General features: G+C 33.2%; 1 protein-coding gene across 4 annotated transcripts in view; it reads right to left on the bottom strand.

The window, feature by feature from the left end:
• Nucleotides 1-264: 264 nt before the first annotated feature.
• Nucleotides 265-16,675, bottom strand: part of MARF1 (meiosis regulator and mRNA stability factor 1) — a 41,892-nt gene continuing 25,481 nt past the window's right edge. For all 4 annotated transcript variants that reach the window (XM_031944268.1, XM_031944272.1, XM_031944279.1 and 1 more), the window contains 11 exons: nt 12,714-12,934; nt 11,742-11,884; nt 11,427-11,560; nt 9,399-9,601; nt 7,490-7,717; nt 6,921-7,151; nt 6,541-6,753; nt 5,695-5,755; nt 5,475-5,615; nt 4,459-4,629; nt 265-2,828 (listed from right to left, as the gene is read on the bottom strand). In XM_031944268.1, the coding sequence (XP_031800128.1) occupies nt 2,590-2,828; nt 4,459-4,629; nt 5,475-5,615; nt 5,695-5,755; nt 6,541-6,753; nt 6,921-7,151; nt 7,490-7,717; nt 9,399-9,601; nt 11,427-11,560; nt 11,742-11,884; nt 12,714-12,934 (1,985 nt within the window). In that variant the 3' untranslated portion in view covers nt 265-2,589. The remainder of the gene's footprint in view (nt 2,829-4,458; nt 4,630-5,474; nt 5,616-5,694; nt 5,756-6,540; nt 6,754-6,920; nt 7,152-7,489; nt 7,718-9,398; nt 9,602-11,426; nt 11,561-11,741; nt 11,885-12,713; nt 12,935-16,675) is intronic.

Below are 16,675 nucleotides of genomic sequence, written 5' to 3'. Positions count from 1 at the left end.
AATAGAACCAAAATCAAAAACTTTAGGACTTTGATGTAGAGCTACACTTGTGACTAGCCAATTTGTTAAACTTTGTTCCCCTTATTAAATATCAGTCAAGAAATCCAGGTTTGTACATTTTACACACAACCAAATAAATAGTAAATACAATTTCCCCAAAGAACAGGTGGGGTAGAGGGTGTTCAAAATGCAAAGAAACAACAGAAGATAGAAAAGACAGTTTAAAATACCAACAACACACCCAAATGAAGCATCACCAAAATGTTATGCTTGCTTGTAAATTTTATTGACAACTGTTTGGTCCCAACACACAAAACAGCACTTTGAACCACAAAAAGTGTTCAAACAAAGTAGACAGTTAAGAAAACATTTCTTTCCCTCTGCCCAATCCAAAACAAATGGTACAGGACGAGAGAGGGAGTTTTGGTGACTTTTTTTTTTAAACAGACAAATCTAAATTGGTAAATCTTTCCAACCAGAAATAATTTAATTGTCCTAATTCGTATAGATCATTTAGTCACATCATTTAATTAAGCCTTTGGATTAAAAAAATATATTGCAATTGGATTGGCCATTTTATAATACATCATGAACACAACTTCCCACGTGATGAATTTCCTTACTTTCAAACAGCATTTATTAGAATTACAAAATGGACCTAGGCCCACCTGGCTGACCTCCATAAATGGTATAACTGCCACATTCATTAGATATTGCAGGATTACAGCTTCTTCTCTCAAGAACCTTCTCTTTTAGATTGTTTCCAGTGACTTGTAATTACACCTTTTATATTCTTTAAGTCCACAATATTTTGCGTATTTTCAAAACAAAAGTCCCAATGTGCAAACTCTGCCTTTTGAAATCATTTGTAATTAACTGATGTTTTTGATCAATAAACTAATGAAATGTTTAAAAGCATCTTTAAAAAAAATTATGTTTGCATTTTTTCTCATTGTACTATGTCTGTAGAGGAAATAAGCCTACAGAAGGAGTCACATTGTACCATTATACTCAAGAAAATTTCCAGTGAATCTCCATTTGAATCATGGCTATATACCAAATAGTAAGAATCTCTGGTTTCTTCCTTTTCTTTCTTTCTTTTTTTAAACATAACCTAACTTGTAAAATTATCTCTGTAATAGGAATTCTGTGGCATTTTCCCAAATGCTGGCTATGAAATCTGAGCCCATATTCTGGCTTTCTAGTACATTACAAAAATATTAACCTCAAAAAAGAAATCACTTAACTAGTGGAAGACATCGTGTGGCAGGTTCTTTCTGTTTTATGAGCACTTCCATCTGTCTCTTTGCCCAACAAATACAATCCATTGTAAATGTTGGGTTTACCCAGAAGGGGTAAGAGGCCATCCGCCAATGGACATTTCAGCCAACTCTAAAGTAAGGCCATTCTGCTAGTGCAGTGCTACTTCAAAGGCTGGCTTTTCCAAATGCCAAGATCAAACACCACAAACAACTGAACACGCTATCAACACTAGAAGTAACCATCAGAATAAAAACAGTTAAAAGACAATATGCCAACAGACACACAAAGCTTCCCAGTTACCAAAACTTGCTTTAAAAGTACAAAAACAAGGTTAAGTGGATCAACCTTGGCCTTCCCATGCTTAGATAGAATCACTGTGTCTCTTTCCAGTGGAAATAATATTGATACATCTCAGGTTAAAGCGCTTCTCATAACCTGCTCTGATTTATAATTTATGCATTTAATGCATAGTTTAGGAAAATCAGACCCTTTCCTACCAATACCATCTCTAGACACACAAAATGTGTGTGTTGTCACCCAAACACTGACTTTAAACTTAAGACACCAAGACCATCTCCTTTTCCTTAACCTAATCCATGTCAAACTGGAACATAACATAAAAGGGAAGCTTAAAATATCTTCAACTTCCTAGAAAGCTCCTAAATGGAACTGAAAGTGACAAAAGACATTTAAAATAAATTTTGTCACAAAGCCACATCTGTCATCTCCAAACATAGTAAAATGAAAAATGAGGTGAACTTACAAATCACATAGAAACAATTATCATTCATATCCCTACTTACAAATACATTCAAAACTCCTTGCTTACCCGTTCCATTCTAATGCATAGACACTTGTTTACTTATCAGGCTTTTGAAAGATGGATCATGCATTTATTAATACTGTCTGAAAACAACATCAGTAAGCAATGGTCTAACAAATATCATATGCTACATGTAAGATTACAATCACTGATGAAGTTTAATGGAAATAAAATCCAAATCTTTCCAGCTGAATTCATACCTGTTTCTTTTTACCGAACACCATTTTATTTCATTTTAATTAAGAAAATTTGGTAAAATACCTAAAAGATTCTTGAATGAATGCTGGGGAAGTTTTTTCAAATAATTAAAAAAACTCTTCAGCCAAAAGCTGTGTTCAAGGTAAAAGGAACAAAAATATCTTCAAATCCATCTTAATAGAAACTAAATGGCTCATAGGGGTTTTCATTAAAACATGAAAGGGCGTGCAAATAGCTTTGAACCTATTTTTGTGTGCAGAGTCAGACAGTGCTTTTCCCTCCTAATTCCAAGTCACAAATCAAAGTTAAAGCTTGGTTATGGGTGCAAAAGAAAAGTTGGCTGCCAATTTCACTTTGTTTTTGTGTTGTTTTTTGGCTGGGCTCTCCACTGTGTCCTTGCTCGGCCGAGACTCTGAGATATCCAACGATGAGCAAGGAGGCACTGAGACATTTTCCAAGGCATCAGGCACCCCAGGGCCAGAAGTCAGTTTTTCTTTGCTTACTGTCATTTTATTTTGTTGTTGTTCTGTTAAAACCATAATTTCTGTGAAAACAAAAAGACATTTATTCAACTCCACAAAATGGGAGAACAACTTGTTTTCATGGCTTCTTTTTCCAAAACATATATCCATAGACCATTAGTGTAATGAATTTCAGTTTGAGATCAGCAAAACTAGAACAAAGTGCTTTATGACTGGTAAAAAGTTGTTTGAGACACTTTGAGATTGAGTAATTTGCCCAGAGTCACACAGTTAATGAATGCTAGAAGTGGGAGTTGAACCTACATCTGCCTGAGTAGTATTCCAACTATTATACTGGGCTGCTTCTAAACTACTGTAGATTAATTTTTCACGTCACATACAAACATATCCTAATTTTACAAACTAGCTGTGCTTCTGAAAAGTTATATCAAATTTAAATAGTCACATTTTTCTACCAAAGTAAAAAAAATTTCAGATGTTTTCTTCATTTCTGGATGTTTTTCATGGGCAATGACTCCCGTCACTTTTTTGTGTCAAGAATATATCACCTACATAATAATCTAATATGAGCTCATAGATATCAGAAAAATTCCTGTGAGGAGTGAATGAATTTCTCTGTAAAGCTTCCTCTATTTTAATGGTTGGGTAAACTTTATTTTTTATATATTAGCTTTTCTTAAAGGAAGATACAACTACTTACGATTGTCCAAAGTATCCCATATACTCAAACATTCACTGAAGAACGGGTGCTGATACTTTATAACTTATGAATCGATATGGTGCAGTACAAATAACTTTGTCTACTATTAATCTTCAATTATACAGAAGAAAATTACCTAGGTCACAGATCACTAGACAATTTGACTGTCATTCAAAACCCCTTCACAATTTAGAAATCCCTCATTCTTCCCTTTCCAATCTTCTTACATTTTTCACCAGCCTCCTCCACTCAAACACAAATAAATCCTCAATCTAGAAGATCTTGGTCTCCTTGCTGTTTGTCAAACAAGACACTCCATCTCTTGGCTTAAGGCACTTTCAGCATTTGTCCCTCATCCTTGGAATGTTCTCCCTCTTCATTGTCACCTCTTGTCTCCCTTCAAGATCCAATTAAAATCCTACTTTCTACAGGTTGAAAGCCTTTCCTCACCTAAATAAAGGCTGTATTAGCTTTTGTGTAGATTAACTTTGAGCACCTTTCAGCAAGAACTGTCTTTTGCTTTCTTTATATTAACACTAATCACAGTGACTGGGACACAGCAGGTACTTTAAAAAAATGTTCACTAAAGGCTATGGTAAGGGAGTATACAAAAATAGGAAGGAGACAAAACTCAAATCAGCCTACTCATTTGCTTTTGCAAGGTTCTTATAAAAAGCTATTTGGGCAAGAAATTAAAATTAATAAATTAAAAGAACTATTTTTAGCATTTTGCAATTTTACTGTTCTCCATAGATGTGTTAATACTTATTTTATCTGTAGATTTCATTTATCCATAATACTCTCCTTTGTCCTGTTTGTAACAATAACTGCAGGCTAGCTATAAAGGCCAAACACTAGGAATTTTACTGGGAATGTAAAATATAAATTTCAAACATTTAATCCTGCCACTCAAATAATAAAAAATAATTATTAATAATAATAATGATATCTGCTTGTTTAAAGGTAAATGATGAAAACTCAGTAAATCCTACCATAAGGAGCTTGGGGATGTTCCTCAAACTGAATGAGATCAGTAGATTCAAGAATGACTGGATCAGGTCTCAGCTGTGGGGATGGCAAGCAAGAAGGGACTGGTTCACACAAAAGATCTACAGGCGAAGTATTAGTTAAGCAGAGGAGCTCCTGTTCAGTTTGATTAGGACCTATAGGAAGAAAAGACCAAAAACACTCTGAAAATGTTGACTGCTCAGACTTCTAAGCCTTAAACATTAACGTGCAAAGAAGTGTAAAAAATAAACCAAAAAAACTCCCCAGCAACTGCACAGCAAGTCATGTCCAACCTGGAAGATTCTTTTTATAAAGAAAGAATACCATCCTCCATCATAAAATAGACATTTAAAGAAAAAAAATCCTATTTCAGGTGCTCAAAAAAGTTTAAGATTCCTAGAAGAATATATTAAATGGATTTACAGCAATTCAAAAAGACAAATTAATTTCCCCAAATTACTGGTCTACTTTTACCTCAGTCTTTTCAGTTTTTAGATGGAAGAAGTGCCACCAGTCCTGCCTACCTTATAATGGTATATGTGAAAATGTTCTTTAAAGTAAGAAAAATTACATATAAATGTCAAGGCTCTAAACCTTTCAAATCTACTGGCTTATTGATTGCAGACAAAACAATAGACATGCCACACTAGCTAGATAAATTGATATCACAGAATGTTAGAAGTGAAAAGGATTTTAGACATCATTATTTCCACTGCTTTATAAAAATAAGGACTAAGTCGTTAAGTGACTTGCTCACTGTCATACTACTAGTTAGTGACAAAGCCTGCACTTGAAGTTTGATCTTCTAACTCTCAGTCCAGTCAAATTTTTCCTATTAATGTCTGGAATTGAACTGATATTTGTATTTTACACCTGCAAATCTCTCCAGTTAGTCAATAAGAACTGTCCAAAGCTCTACTTTGTATTTAAGAGCAATAGGTATAAAGCTTTAACTTTTATCTGCGACTTTGTGTTCATTTATTCTCAGCTTTCTTCTTACCATTAGCACACACTCCCAGAGTGAGTCCTAAGGAGGAACAAGATTCAGAAGTCTCCAGAGTAAGCTCACTATTGTCTTCTGTCTGGTTTTCATGATCACTCACATGATTGGCAGGAGAAAAACTGGGAGAACTCAACCGAGCTAGAAGACAAAACAGAGACGTCAGAAAATACAAATACTAGGTGAAAACTTTTCTTTTCTTTTTTTTAAATTTACTCACTTTTCATGTCATTTTTTAAAACAACAATTCTTTTGTGACCATGTCCTTTTATCCAGACCACCTACAATAAAACATATTACTAGTCAATGGAGGGAAAGGTGGGAAAATGCTCCCATACACACACACACACACACACGCCCTAAAATCTTATATCAAGCATAATCTTGCCTGTAAAGAATTCCAAGTCCTGGGGCAGCTAAATGGGGTAGTAGATAGAGCACCAGCCCTGGAATCAGGAGGACCTGAGCTCATATCTGACCTCAGACACTTAACACTACCTACCTGTGTGACCCTGGCAAGTTACTTAACCCCAATTGCCTCAGAAAAAAAAAAAAAAAAAAAAAAAAAAGCAAGAATTCCAAGTCCTTCAAGGATCATAATATTTAAGAATTTAGTAGTTGTATATAAAGAAATAAGCTTGTAAAGCTGAAAATAAATTTTCTATATTCTTTTCCCTTTTGAAGCAGTATGGACTAACTAAAAATCATTTATCTTTACAAAGCTTATATTTATAAAACAAAGGATATTCATCTCTTTTAGAGTCATCATTTCTAGAACCACCATGAATTAATTTCCTGACTTAAAATATAATTTCTTTGGTGTACACATAACTTAGATACTTCTATGTGTAAGTCTCTTTATGTCTTTATTTACACAACACTAAAAAAAAAATGAAATACAATGTTTGAGGTCTACATTTTAGTAAAATGATACAGCTCCTCTGGTAAATATTTTTGAATTTAAATTTAAACTCAAGTTAAATTTAAACTGGTTAGAGTGTGACAACAGAGTCAACATATGCCTCAATAAGGAGATTCTCAACAAAATCAAAGTGTAAATGGCTACCTGAGGAATTGATCCCAAGAGCTCCTCTAGGGTACTATAACCATAGGTCTTAGGTTGCAACACTTCTCCTATATATTTGGTATAGGCCACAGGAAACTCATGAAGGAATATTTGCTGGTAGTGGTAGGTGTGAAGTAGAGACCGTACATTTTTTGCAAACAAATATAAACTGGTGAGCTTCACATACTCTTCTGTCGTGTCAGTGGTAAAAACCTATTAACAACAACAACAACAACAACAAAAACCCAGTAGCATTATAATACAAAGCTACCCTCTTAGAGAAACTACAACAAAAAAATAAAAATTTTGAAACCTAAAAATGCCAATTCTAGCCAAAATATTAAGACTATTCTAAAGACTGAAGTCAAACAGTTTTATACCTCAACCAAGTACGGCAGACTCTTCAAAAGTTCAGACAGTGTCATGAATCCATATTCACAAGGGTTGAGAAAAGCACTATAGGTAGTTTCATAATGTCTCTTGAGCTGGTCAACAGAAAGAAAAGAGGTTTCTTCCCAAGACATTAACACCACTAGTAGTTGGGCAGTGAGAGATCGAAGAGACTTCCTATTTATCAGCTGAATCTGCTTGCCAGATTCTGTATCAGCAACCTGAGAAAGGACAAAGAATTTGAACTTTCAAAACTGAGACCACCTAGGTCACATTAATGCAGTTATACTTTGTGTTGTCAGTAAGATCTGCTAATCAAAGAGATATTCCTGAATTATTTCTTCTAATGTGAAGTGTTATTCATTAAACTAAAAATTAGGGAGATAAGACAGACAATATGTTATATTCTAAAATTCCAAGAGTAGACTCTTAGTGAACATTCTGATTGACTGATGAGGCTAATTTAAACATTAAAGGTATCAAAAAATGGAAAGCACATAATCAGGCTCTACAAAATTTATTTCAAAAAAACCCAAAAATCAAAAAATAACTAGTTTACCTTTACAACATGGCAGAGTTTTTGCATTAATGCTGGAACTGAACTGATATCATAATCTTGGAGACGCAGAGTATAACCAAAAGTTTTACCATATTCTGTAAGTAAATCAGTCATCATAAGACAGTTGTCTTTCTGAGACCGAAGAAGTTTAACAAACTGGGCAGCTAAAGCCTTGACACGTTCTACCTCTGTCAATGTAAGGATCTTTTCTTGCCCACATTCCAATACCTTCAAGGGGAAACAAAAGGAAATGAACTATTACAATTTAGAATAGGTATTCATGTAAATAAAACTATTAATAAGAAAGTACTTTTGTTTATTCTGTGAGAGTATAATGGCTTACAAGAATTTATTTCTTTTTTTCAAATTAACATTATTTAATAAATTGACATTAAATTAACATTATTTAGTAAGAATGCTCATTTAAATGAAGTGATAACATATATATACACATTAAAACCTACTACTAACAGTTAATCCACTAAGAAGTATTTATTAGATGGCCTACCATGTTTTAAGAACACTGCCAGGAACTGGGAACACAAAACAACAGGCTCAATTCCTTCAAAAGGCCTTCATAAAACCAAGTTTCAACACTTTTCCTTGGTCCGGTTTCCTCAACTTTTCTTTTTCCTCATTAGTATCTTATTTTTTCCAAATACATGCAAAGATAGTTTTCAACATTCTTTTTTTTTTAAAACTTTATATTCCAAATTTTTCTGTTCCTCCCTTACCTCCTCCCTCTCCAAGACAGAAAGTAATGTGACACAGGCTAAACATGTGTTAATCCTTTTAAATGTATTTCCATATTTGTAATGTTGTACAAGAAAAATCAGACCAAAAGAGAGAAAACCACAAGAAAGAGAGAAAACCACAAGCAACAACAACAATCAATAACAATAAAAGGAGAAAAAAACACCCTATATTTTGATATTCAGTATCCATGGTTCTCTTTTCAGATGTGGATGGCATTTTCAATAAGAATTTATTTCTTAAAGATGTTTTTCTCAGTTTCCCCAACTGTTCTATGGTAATCACAACACTTCTCATATCTCTGCATTGCTAAGATCATTAATTATAATAAACTGATACATGTAAAGTCCTTTCATTAATTCTGAAGATGCTCTAAACCAGTATTTCTGGCTACGAATATATATAGGTAGCCTATCACTCAGGCAACTGTTCAAGTTTATTTTCAACTTGACAGTATTTCCTGTGGGCAGTTTGTTCAGCTGGTTTAAAGGTTATTGATTCAATATATTGTTAAAGCCCAGATACATGGAAACAACCAGGGAGAAGTAATGACAACAAAGGCCATTTTTTTTTCTATAGCCTAATAAATGTTTTCTGCTTCCTGGCCTATGAATATAAATGCCACTCTTATATTTGCAGAGTATACCCCCCCCCTTTCTTATTCTCATCTATCCTTCCCCCCTCCCCCCCCCCAAAGCAAGAGAAATTTATTTGTCCTTCCTCTGAAGTAATTCTAATATCAAGGCTTCCTTCCTGTGTTAAATTCACCTTATGAAATATCCTATCCTTTAAAAGCTTAATTACTAGAATTCTAACACACTCTTCAACTTACTCCTAAGAGTTTTTCAATATGTTTTAAAATATATAGATCAAGGGCATGATTCTGAAAGCTAACTACTGAGTTAGCAAAAAAAAAAAAAGATAAAACAAAAATTAATTAAACCTTTTTTATTTAAAAATTGCATACACATTCAAAATAACCTACCAGCCAGTAATAAAACTTTCTTAACGAAAGTACTTCATTCATATGGCCTGAAATACTCATCTTTTCCTGTAATTATTATGGCATAATAATATTTAAAAAAATAAAACTTCTACATAAACTTCACACAAAAATAACTTAAATTTTAAAAGTTAGACATTCTTTTGAACTTACTTGTAAAACATCAGGAATGGCTTCAAAAAGTTCAAGTAGTTTAGTAAATCCATAGTGTGCAAGTTTGCATTGACGGCCAAAGTGGTGATGATAAGAAGGAATAAATTTATTAAAGGGCATCCGGAAATGGGGTTGATGACGCAGCAAATCGACAACCTCCTTGCAGAATTGTTTTGTCCTTTCTATTTCATCCTGAGTACGTTCTTTAAAAGACAAAATAAATATCACAACTTTTTCATGCGCTTACATATATTTAGTCTCCATGATTGTACTAGGTCACATATGCTGATTAAAAAGACATAATCTTTGTCTTCTAGGAACTCACATTATGCAGGGGGGAAAAAGGAATGCCCAGTTGGGACTTGATGTAAATGGTAATGAAGGACAATGCTAGGATAGATGAAATAAATTCATTAGACTACTCTGAAAATTACTTTTTTATTATTAATAAATTTATCTTTTTTTCCAATAAAATATTCTACCAGAGGTATTTTTCTAAAAAATCAGAATTGATTGATTTGAGTTTAATTTCAATTCCCCCATTAAGGTTGTTCTCTTTAATGCACAAACAAATGAGTCAGAGAAGCTAGGTTTGAATTCAACCAATGTCATATAAGACCCTGGAAACATTACCTTCAATCCTCAAGTGCTCATCTATAAAATAAGGGAGTTGGAATAGATGACATTTAAGATGCCCTTCTCAGCTCTAAATCTGTGATTCTCCTGATCCACCAAAGAAGGAAGAGCAAAGTAAAAATGAATATCACTTTTAGTAGGATAAGTAACGCCTAAACAACTTCAATTCACTGTTCCTGATAAAGACATTTTGGTTATTCTTGTTATTGTCTTTTTCTTTCTTTCTTTTTTTTTTTTTTTTAAATAATCACCACTGACTATAGGTATGTGAAAACATTTAAAATTTACATGGTTTTTGTCCTGACAAACTTTAATCTTTTAGTTAAGTACAATCCAATATGAAGTAAGAATATCCTATTCTCATTATCAAAATCAGAATCGCTTATTGAAGTCCACAAGATAGATGACCACATCATAGACCATTTCTAATTGGTGTTCCTTGCAATGCAAATAGAAGTCTTAATGATAAAATTTTGTTAGTGATAATGTCCTCTTCTACTTTTTACATATATGGGCAATTTTTTGGTTTGAAATGCTTTCTTTATTTACTCATGCATCCATTTATGTGAAGAGAGTGCATATTCCCATCCCAGCAGTTATAGGTTCCATCAAAACACGAAGGTATTTGTCGTAAAATTAATCAGAAAATGGCAATCAGTGAACAAACATTTATTCAACACTTACTCTGTGCGGGGTTAAGCATTGAAGCAACAAAGAAAAGCAAAAACAGTTCCTACTCTCAAGAAGCTCACAGGGAGGCAACAAAAAAATTATATACAAATGATATCTATACAAGTCAATTGGGAGGTAACCTAAGACATGAGTTTCTAACAGGAAAGGCTTCTTGTAGAAGGTAGACTTTTAGCCAAGACTTCAAGGAATCCAGGGAAGTCAGAAGTGAGGAAGAAGAGCATTTCAGGAATTGGGGATAATTAGTTTGGGAAAAAAAAAAAAAAAAAGGCAGGGCATCAAGAGATGAAGTGTTTCATGCAAGGAATAAAAAAAGAGATAAATGCCACTGGATTATAGAGTTTGTGGAGAAGAGTAAAGTCTGAGAAGACTGAACAAGTAGGAAGGGGTTGGTTATAAAAGACTTTACAAGTCAAATAAGGGATCTTTTTATATTCAGCCTATATTTTCAGTCTTTATCTGATTCCTGAGATAACAGAGAGCCACTATAATTTACCAAAAAGCAGACTGACAAGGTCAGAACTACACTTTAAGAAGATCACTCTGGTACCTGAATAAAAGATGATTTAAAGTAGGGAAAGATTTGAGATAGGGAGACAAATCAAAAGGCTACTAGGCTAGGGTATGAGGTGATGAGGACCAAATCTAGCTTGGTGGAATGTAGACCAAAGAAAAATCTTTAACTAATTTAGGTCAACACACCTTTTTTGGGGATGCAGATCACCATTTCATCATCTTGTTGGGTCAAACAGATTGTTGTATCTGGAATTTCTGATATGATATCAATCAACTCACAAACACCATATTCGGTAACATCCCAATCTTTCGAGAAACACCTATGTATTTAAAAAAAAAAAAATGGAGAAAAAAAGGAGTAAAATAATTGGTCCTGGTCCAAATTACTTAATTAGTTTATTAAGATAATATAAAATGGTACTATTACATAATCTTTAAATCTTTGAGGGAGAAGTATTTAATTTTTTTTATTTTTTATTTTTTATTTTTTTACAAACTTACCAATGATAAGCCTGCAAAAATTCTCTCACAATAACTTGTTTACTGGCTTGGGATTTGAGAAGTTTTAATAAATCCTGAGTAAAGCGCTTTACTTGGGCTCTGTGGGTTAGAGTTAGTAATCTTTTGGAACCCATTCCAAGGATCTGAAAATCAAATTATCTGAATTAAAATTTTAACATTCATGAAAACAAATACTCAATAAAATCACATTCCCATTTATCAATGTTATTTCCGGTTAAAAGAACAACTCCCTTCACTCTGAGTTTAAACAGAAATAAATATTTGTTATGTAAAATATATCTGTAAAAACAAGGGAAATTTTTTAAGTGTCAGGGTTCCTTCTTCAGCTTCCAATAGTTGTCACAAATACCTTCAAAGAGTTACATCATCAGCAATGCAAAATATCCTATTAATTCAGAAAAAGAATTCTTATTAGAATTATAGGATTTACAGATAGAAGGGGGTTGCAGCTGTTATCAAGTCCAACTTCATCATTATAAGGAGGGGGAAACTTAGGTCTAAAAGGTAAAAGAGTAGGGCTAGCTTTGATCTTTAGTTTTTTGTTTCCAAGTTCAGGGCTTTTTCTAGTACCCATGCTGATTCTCAGAAATACTACATTCCAGCCTGTCTGACACCAATACAATTTATCAAATGTTTAGTGAGCTTCCATAGCATCAAAGGAAGAGCCACTACTAATACTTTACATGCAGTGTTCTTTTATAGTCAGCCTTCATTTTCTGTCTTTAAATAACTTCTATCCTTAACATACTGTCCTGGCTAAAGTGATGAGATTTGTTTTTTAAAGGGAAGCTTGTTCAAATGAATTTTGAGTTTTCTGATCTTCTAACTCACTAGGAACACCTATTGATAATGAACTTGATAGCATAAACACTGCTTTGCAAAGCAAATTTTCTCTCATTTCAAATTTTCACAAAATAATTTCTTCCAAAAAAATTTCTGAGGGTCACTCACCTGCAAGACATGAGGAACTGCTTCTAGCAATTCCATTAATCTGGAATATCCATAGTCTGATACACGGCATTGCTTTGCAAAGTGATGATGATAGGATGGGATGAATTTGCCCACAGGTATGATACAAGATGGCTGGTTCTTCAGTAAGTCAATTACTTCTCTACTGAACTGGATAAGCTGTGGGTTCCCCACTGGACTTTTAGAACGCAACAGCCACGGATCTAGGATAGGAAACAAAATGAATATTTAAAAACAAGCAAACAAAATTTTCAATAGATAACCAGAATATAAAAGTCATTGATTGAATCACTAATAATTTAAATCAACCAAGTAGAAAAAAACACTGCCCTATTTTATATACATATGTAAGTACAGCTAAGAATCAATGTTATTAGCCAAAAAATAATTAAGGGCTAGAAAAAAATTGATAATATTTATTTTTTCCAAAAAGCCAATTTTTAACATTATTTTTAAAAATTTGAGTTCTAAATTTTTTCTCCTTCTATTCTCCCACCAAACAATAAGCATACAGATTACATATGTACAATTACATAAAAGATATTTCCATATTAGTCACATGACATGTGAAAAAAGAAACAAACCTAAAGGAAAAAAACCATGACAAAATAAAACTGGTAAAAACAATGTGCTTCAATCTAATTCAGACTCCATCAGTTCTTTTTCTGGATGTGAACAGTATTTTCCATTCTGAATCCTTTGTAATTGTCTTTGTATTTTGTCTCTATTGTAATTGTTTTGTAACTGTCTATATTGCTGAGAAGAGCTAAGTCATTCATAGCCAACCATCACACATCACTGTTGCTCTTACTGTGCACAATATTCTTCTGGTTCTGTTCATTTCACTTTTCATTAATTCATGTAAGTCTTTTCAGGCTTTTCTGAAATTTGCCAGCTCATCATTTCTTATAGTACAATAGAAAGTTACATTCATATATCACAACTTGTTCAGCCATTTCCTAATTGCTGGGGGTATCCCTTAATTTCCAATTTTTTGTCACTACAATAACAGCTGCTATAAATATTTTAGTACATGTAGGTTGTTTTTCCTTCTTTATGATCTCTTTGGGATACAGACCTCATAATGGTTCTACTGGATTAAAGGGCATACACATTTAACAAATGTTTTTGAACTTATTTTCAAGACCAAAAATTAATGTTTTTTGTAATGGTGCTATTTCTTTCAGGAACAATTGAAAAAAAGAAATCATATTGATATAAGAAAATTCATTAAAAAAAAAAGATTCAACAGTTTGATGAAGGAAGCACTAAAAAAATGAAAAAAAGATGTATAAAAATTCTTTGAAGAAAACAATTCTGAAACTTAGAACTGGCTCTGAATGCTAATAGAAGCATACAATTTTTTTCTACTTACTTCATTCTTTTTTGTGGTTTGTTTTCCCTTCTGACCTGTTTCTTCTTTCATAACTGTGACTAATGGAAATATGTTTTACACAACAGCACATGTATAAACTAGATCAAACTATCAATCTTTTTTGGGAGAGGGAAGGAGAGGGCAGGAGAGAGAAAACTTTAGAACTCAAAATCTTGTAAAATGAATGCTAAAAAGTATCTTATGTATCTGAGGGAAAAATACTATTTTATTAAAAAAAGATAAAAGGAGGAAAAAAGTAGAATAAGCCAAACAAAAAATAAGGTACAAAAATTCACTGATGGAAAGAACTCCCTGAAAAGAAGAACTGGCCCAATGGAAAAGGAGATACAAAAGTTCATTGAAGAAAATAACTGCTTAAAAATTAGAACTGAGCAAATGGAAGCTAAGGATTTCATGAGGTATCAAGAACCAATAAAATAAAATCAAAATAATGAAAAAATAGGAGAAAATGTAAATTATCTCACTAGAAAAACAACTAACCTTGAAAACATAAAAAAAGAGATAGATTTCAAGAATTATACACACAAACATAATAACAAGGAGTGGCAGAAATTTATTAGGGAAAAAAAGTAGAGCTAGTAATTGATGTCAGAGTCAAAGCTTAAATCAAGAGAAAAATCTATATTACGTTAACCATATTAAAACTGTTTAAGATCATGTTCATGTATGTCTATATGCACATGTATAAATATGTAAATATGAACATATATCTATACAAATTATATCTAAGTGGATTAAACGTGTGTGTGTGTGTGTATACACGTATATGTGTATACATACACATAAATATATCTGTACTTAACTGTTGCCTGCCTGGGGGATTTAGGGAGAAGAAGGGGGAGAAATCAGAAGGGGGGGGGGAGGGAATAAAAAAAAAGTTCACAGCAGAGACAAAAGAATAACCTATAAGGAAGCAAAGAAAAGATAGATAGTCATAAATATAATAACTTCTATTATTACATATACTTTCTTGAAATGGAAGTTTATTGTTACATGATCTCAGAGAAAACAAAATCAAAAACAGACTTATTTAAAAGAGATAAACAGGGAACCTACGTTTTGTTAAATGATGCCAATGAAGCAACATTAATAGTAAACACATATGTACCAAATGGCATAGCATCTAAATTCCTAAAAGAGAAGTTAAATGAGTTATAGGAGGAAATAGATGTATGTAGGGGAAAATTTGTATCTCTAAGCACATCAAAAAAAAAAAAAAAAAAAAAAAGAAAGAAAATCAATGATTTGGACATGAACATAAAAAAAAAAAAAAAAAAAAACTAGAAAAGGACAAATTAAAAATCCACAACTAATTACTAAATTGAAAATCCTGAAACTCAAAGGACTTGAATGATGGATGACAAAAGAGTAAAAAAGATGCAGAATGGATACACACTATTCTCTTGAAGTAGAAGAGACAAGGTTCAACAATTTCCCTGTTCTGATAACCAGTTGGTCTTACTAGTCTTTTTAGAGAGGTAGAAAAAGAGTATGGCTTTAGGATGGGGTAGGAGGGGAGAGGAAGAAGGCGGTAAGACACTGAGCATCAGGGAAGCATTCAATAAGAGGTTATATTCAGAAAGCAATCCAAATTTAGGTTGAAAATTGATATTTCTACCTTAAGTTTATTTGATTTCACAAATAATTATCTCTTAACCTAGAATAATGCATCTCCATCTGCCCTTCAAATATCTAGAACTCAATTTCCAGTAGACATTTCAAATTCAGTATGTCCAAAACAACTCATTACCTCTCTTCTTAAACCCTTCCTTCCTTCTTTGTTATTGCAGAAGGCAACACTAATCTTTCCAAACTTTCAGCTCACAACTCTAGGAGTCATCCTGGACTCCTATCTCTCACTCCTCATATCTGAGTTGTTGCCAAAGTCTGTTGAGTTAACCTTCCATGATCTCTCTCAAATACACTCTTCTTTTGTCCTCTGACATTACCACTATTCTAATACTCTCATCACTTCATGCCTCGATTATTGTAATAATTCGCTAATATGTCTGGCTGGCTCAAATTTCTTCCCTTTCTACTCTATTCTCCATTTGGCCACTAAAGTGATTTTCCTAAAAAGCAATTCTGATTATGCCACCCTCTCAGTCAATAAACTCCAATGATGTCTTTTTGATGGGGTAAATGGACCCCAGGAAAATACTATCTGTTATCTAAGTAAGCCCCAGTGAGGAACAAGTTGATCCTATAGAATTATCTTATCTTGATATTATCATGTCCAGACAGAGCTATCTTGTATCTAAGGATACCCAGTGTCCCAGTAAAGACCACCATCTTGTACCCCAACAATATCACCAAACATTGACTTGGGTTTCTCTTTCTGTAATATTTCCTTCCCACAAGCCACTCTATTCCATTTCCAGCTTCTGCAGTACCACCGGTAGCCCATAGTGGCTCTGGATACTTCTTTTCTCTGGATTTGACCACTAAAGAATTTCAGTTTCTGTCTCCAAGACCCCCTCCTAATTAGGAACAATCCACCCATTTTCCAAAAATTTCTTTACCAGTTATTAGAGAAGAAAAATGATGA

This window comes from Sarcophilus harrisii, chromosome 1 (assembly GCF_902635505.1).
Source record: "Sarcophilus harrisii chromosome 1, mSarHar1.11, whole genome shotgun sequence".
Taxonomy (NCBI): Eukaryota; Metazoa; Chordata; class Mammalia; order Dasyuromorphia; family Dasyuridae; genus Sarcophilus; species Sarcophilus harrisii.
The sequence above is the reverse complement of the archived record's forward strand: the minus strand, read 5'-3'. Positions and strand labels throughout refer to the sequence as shown.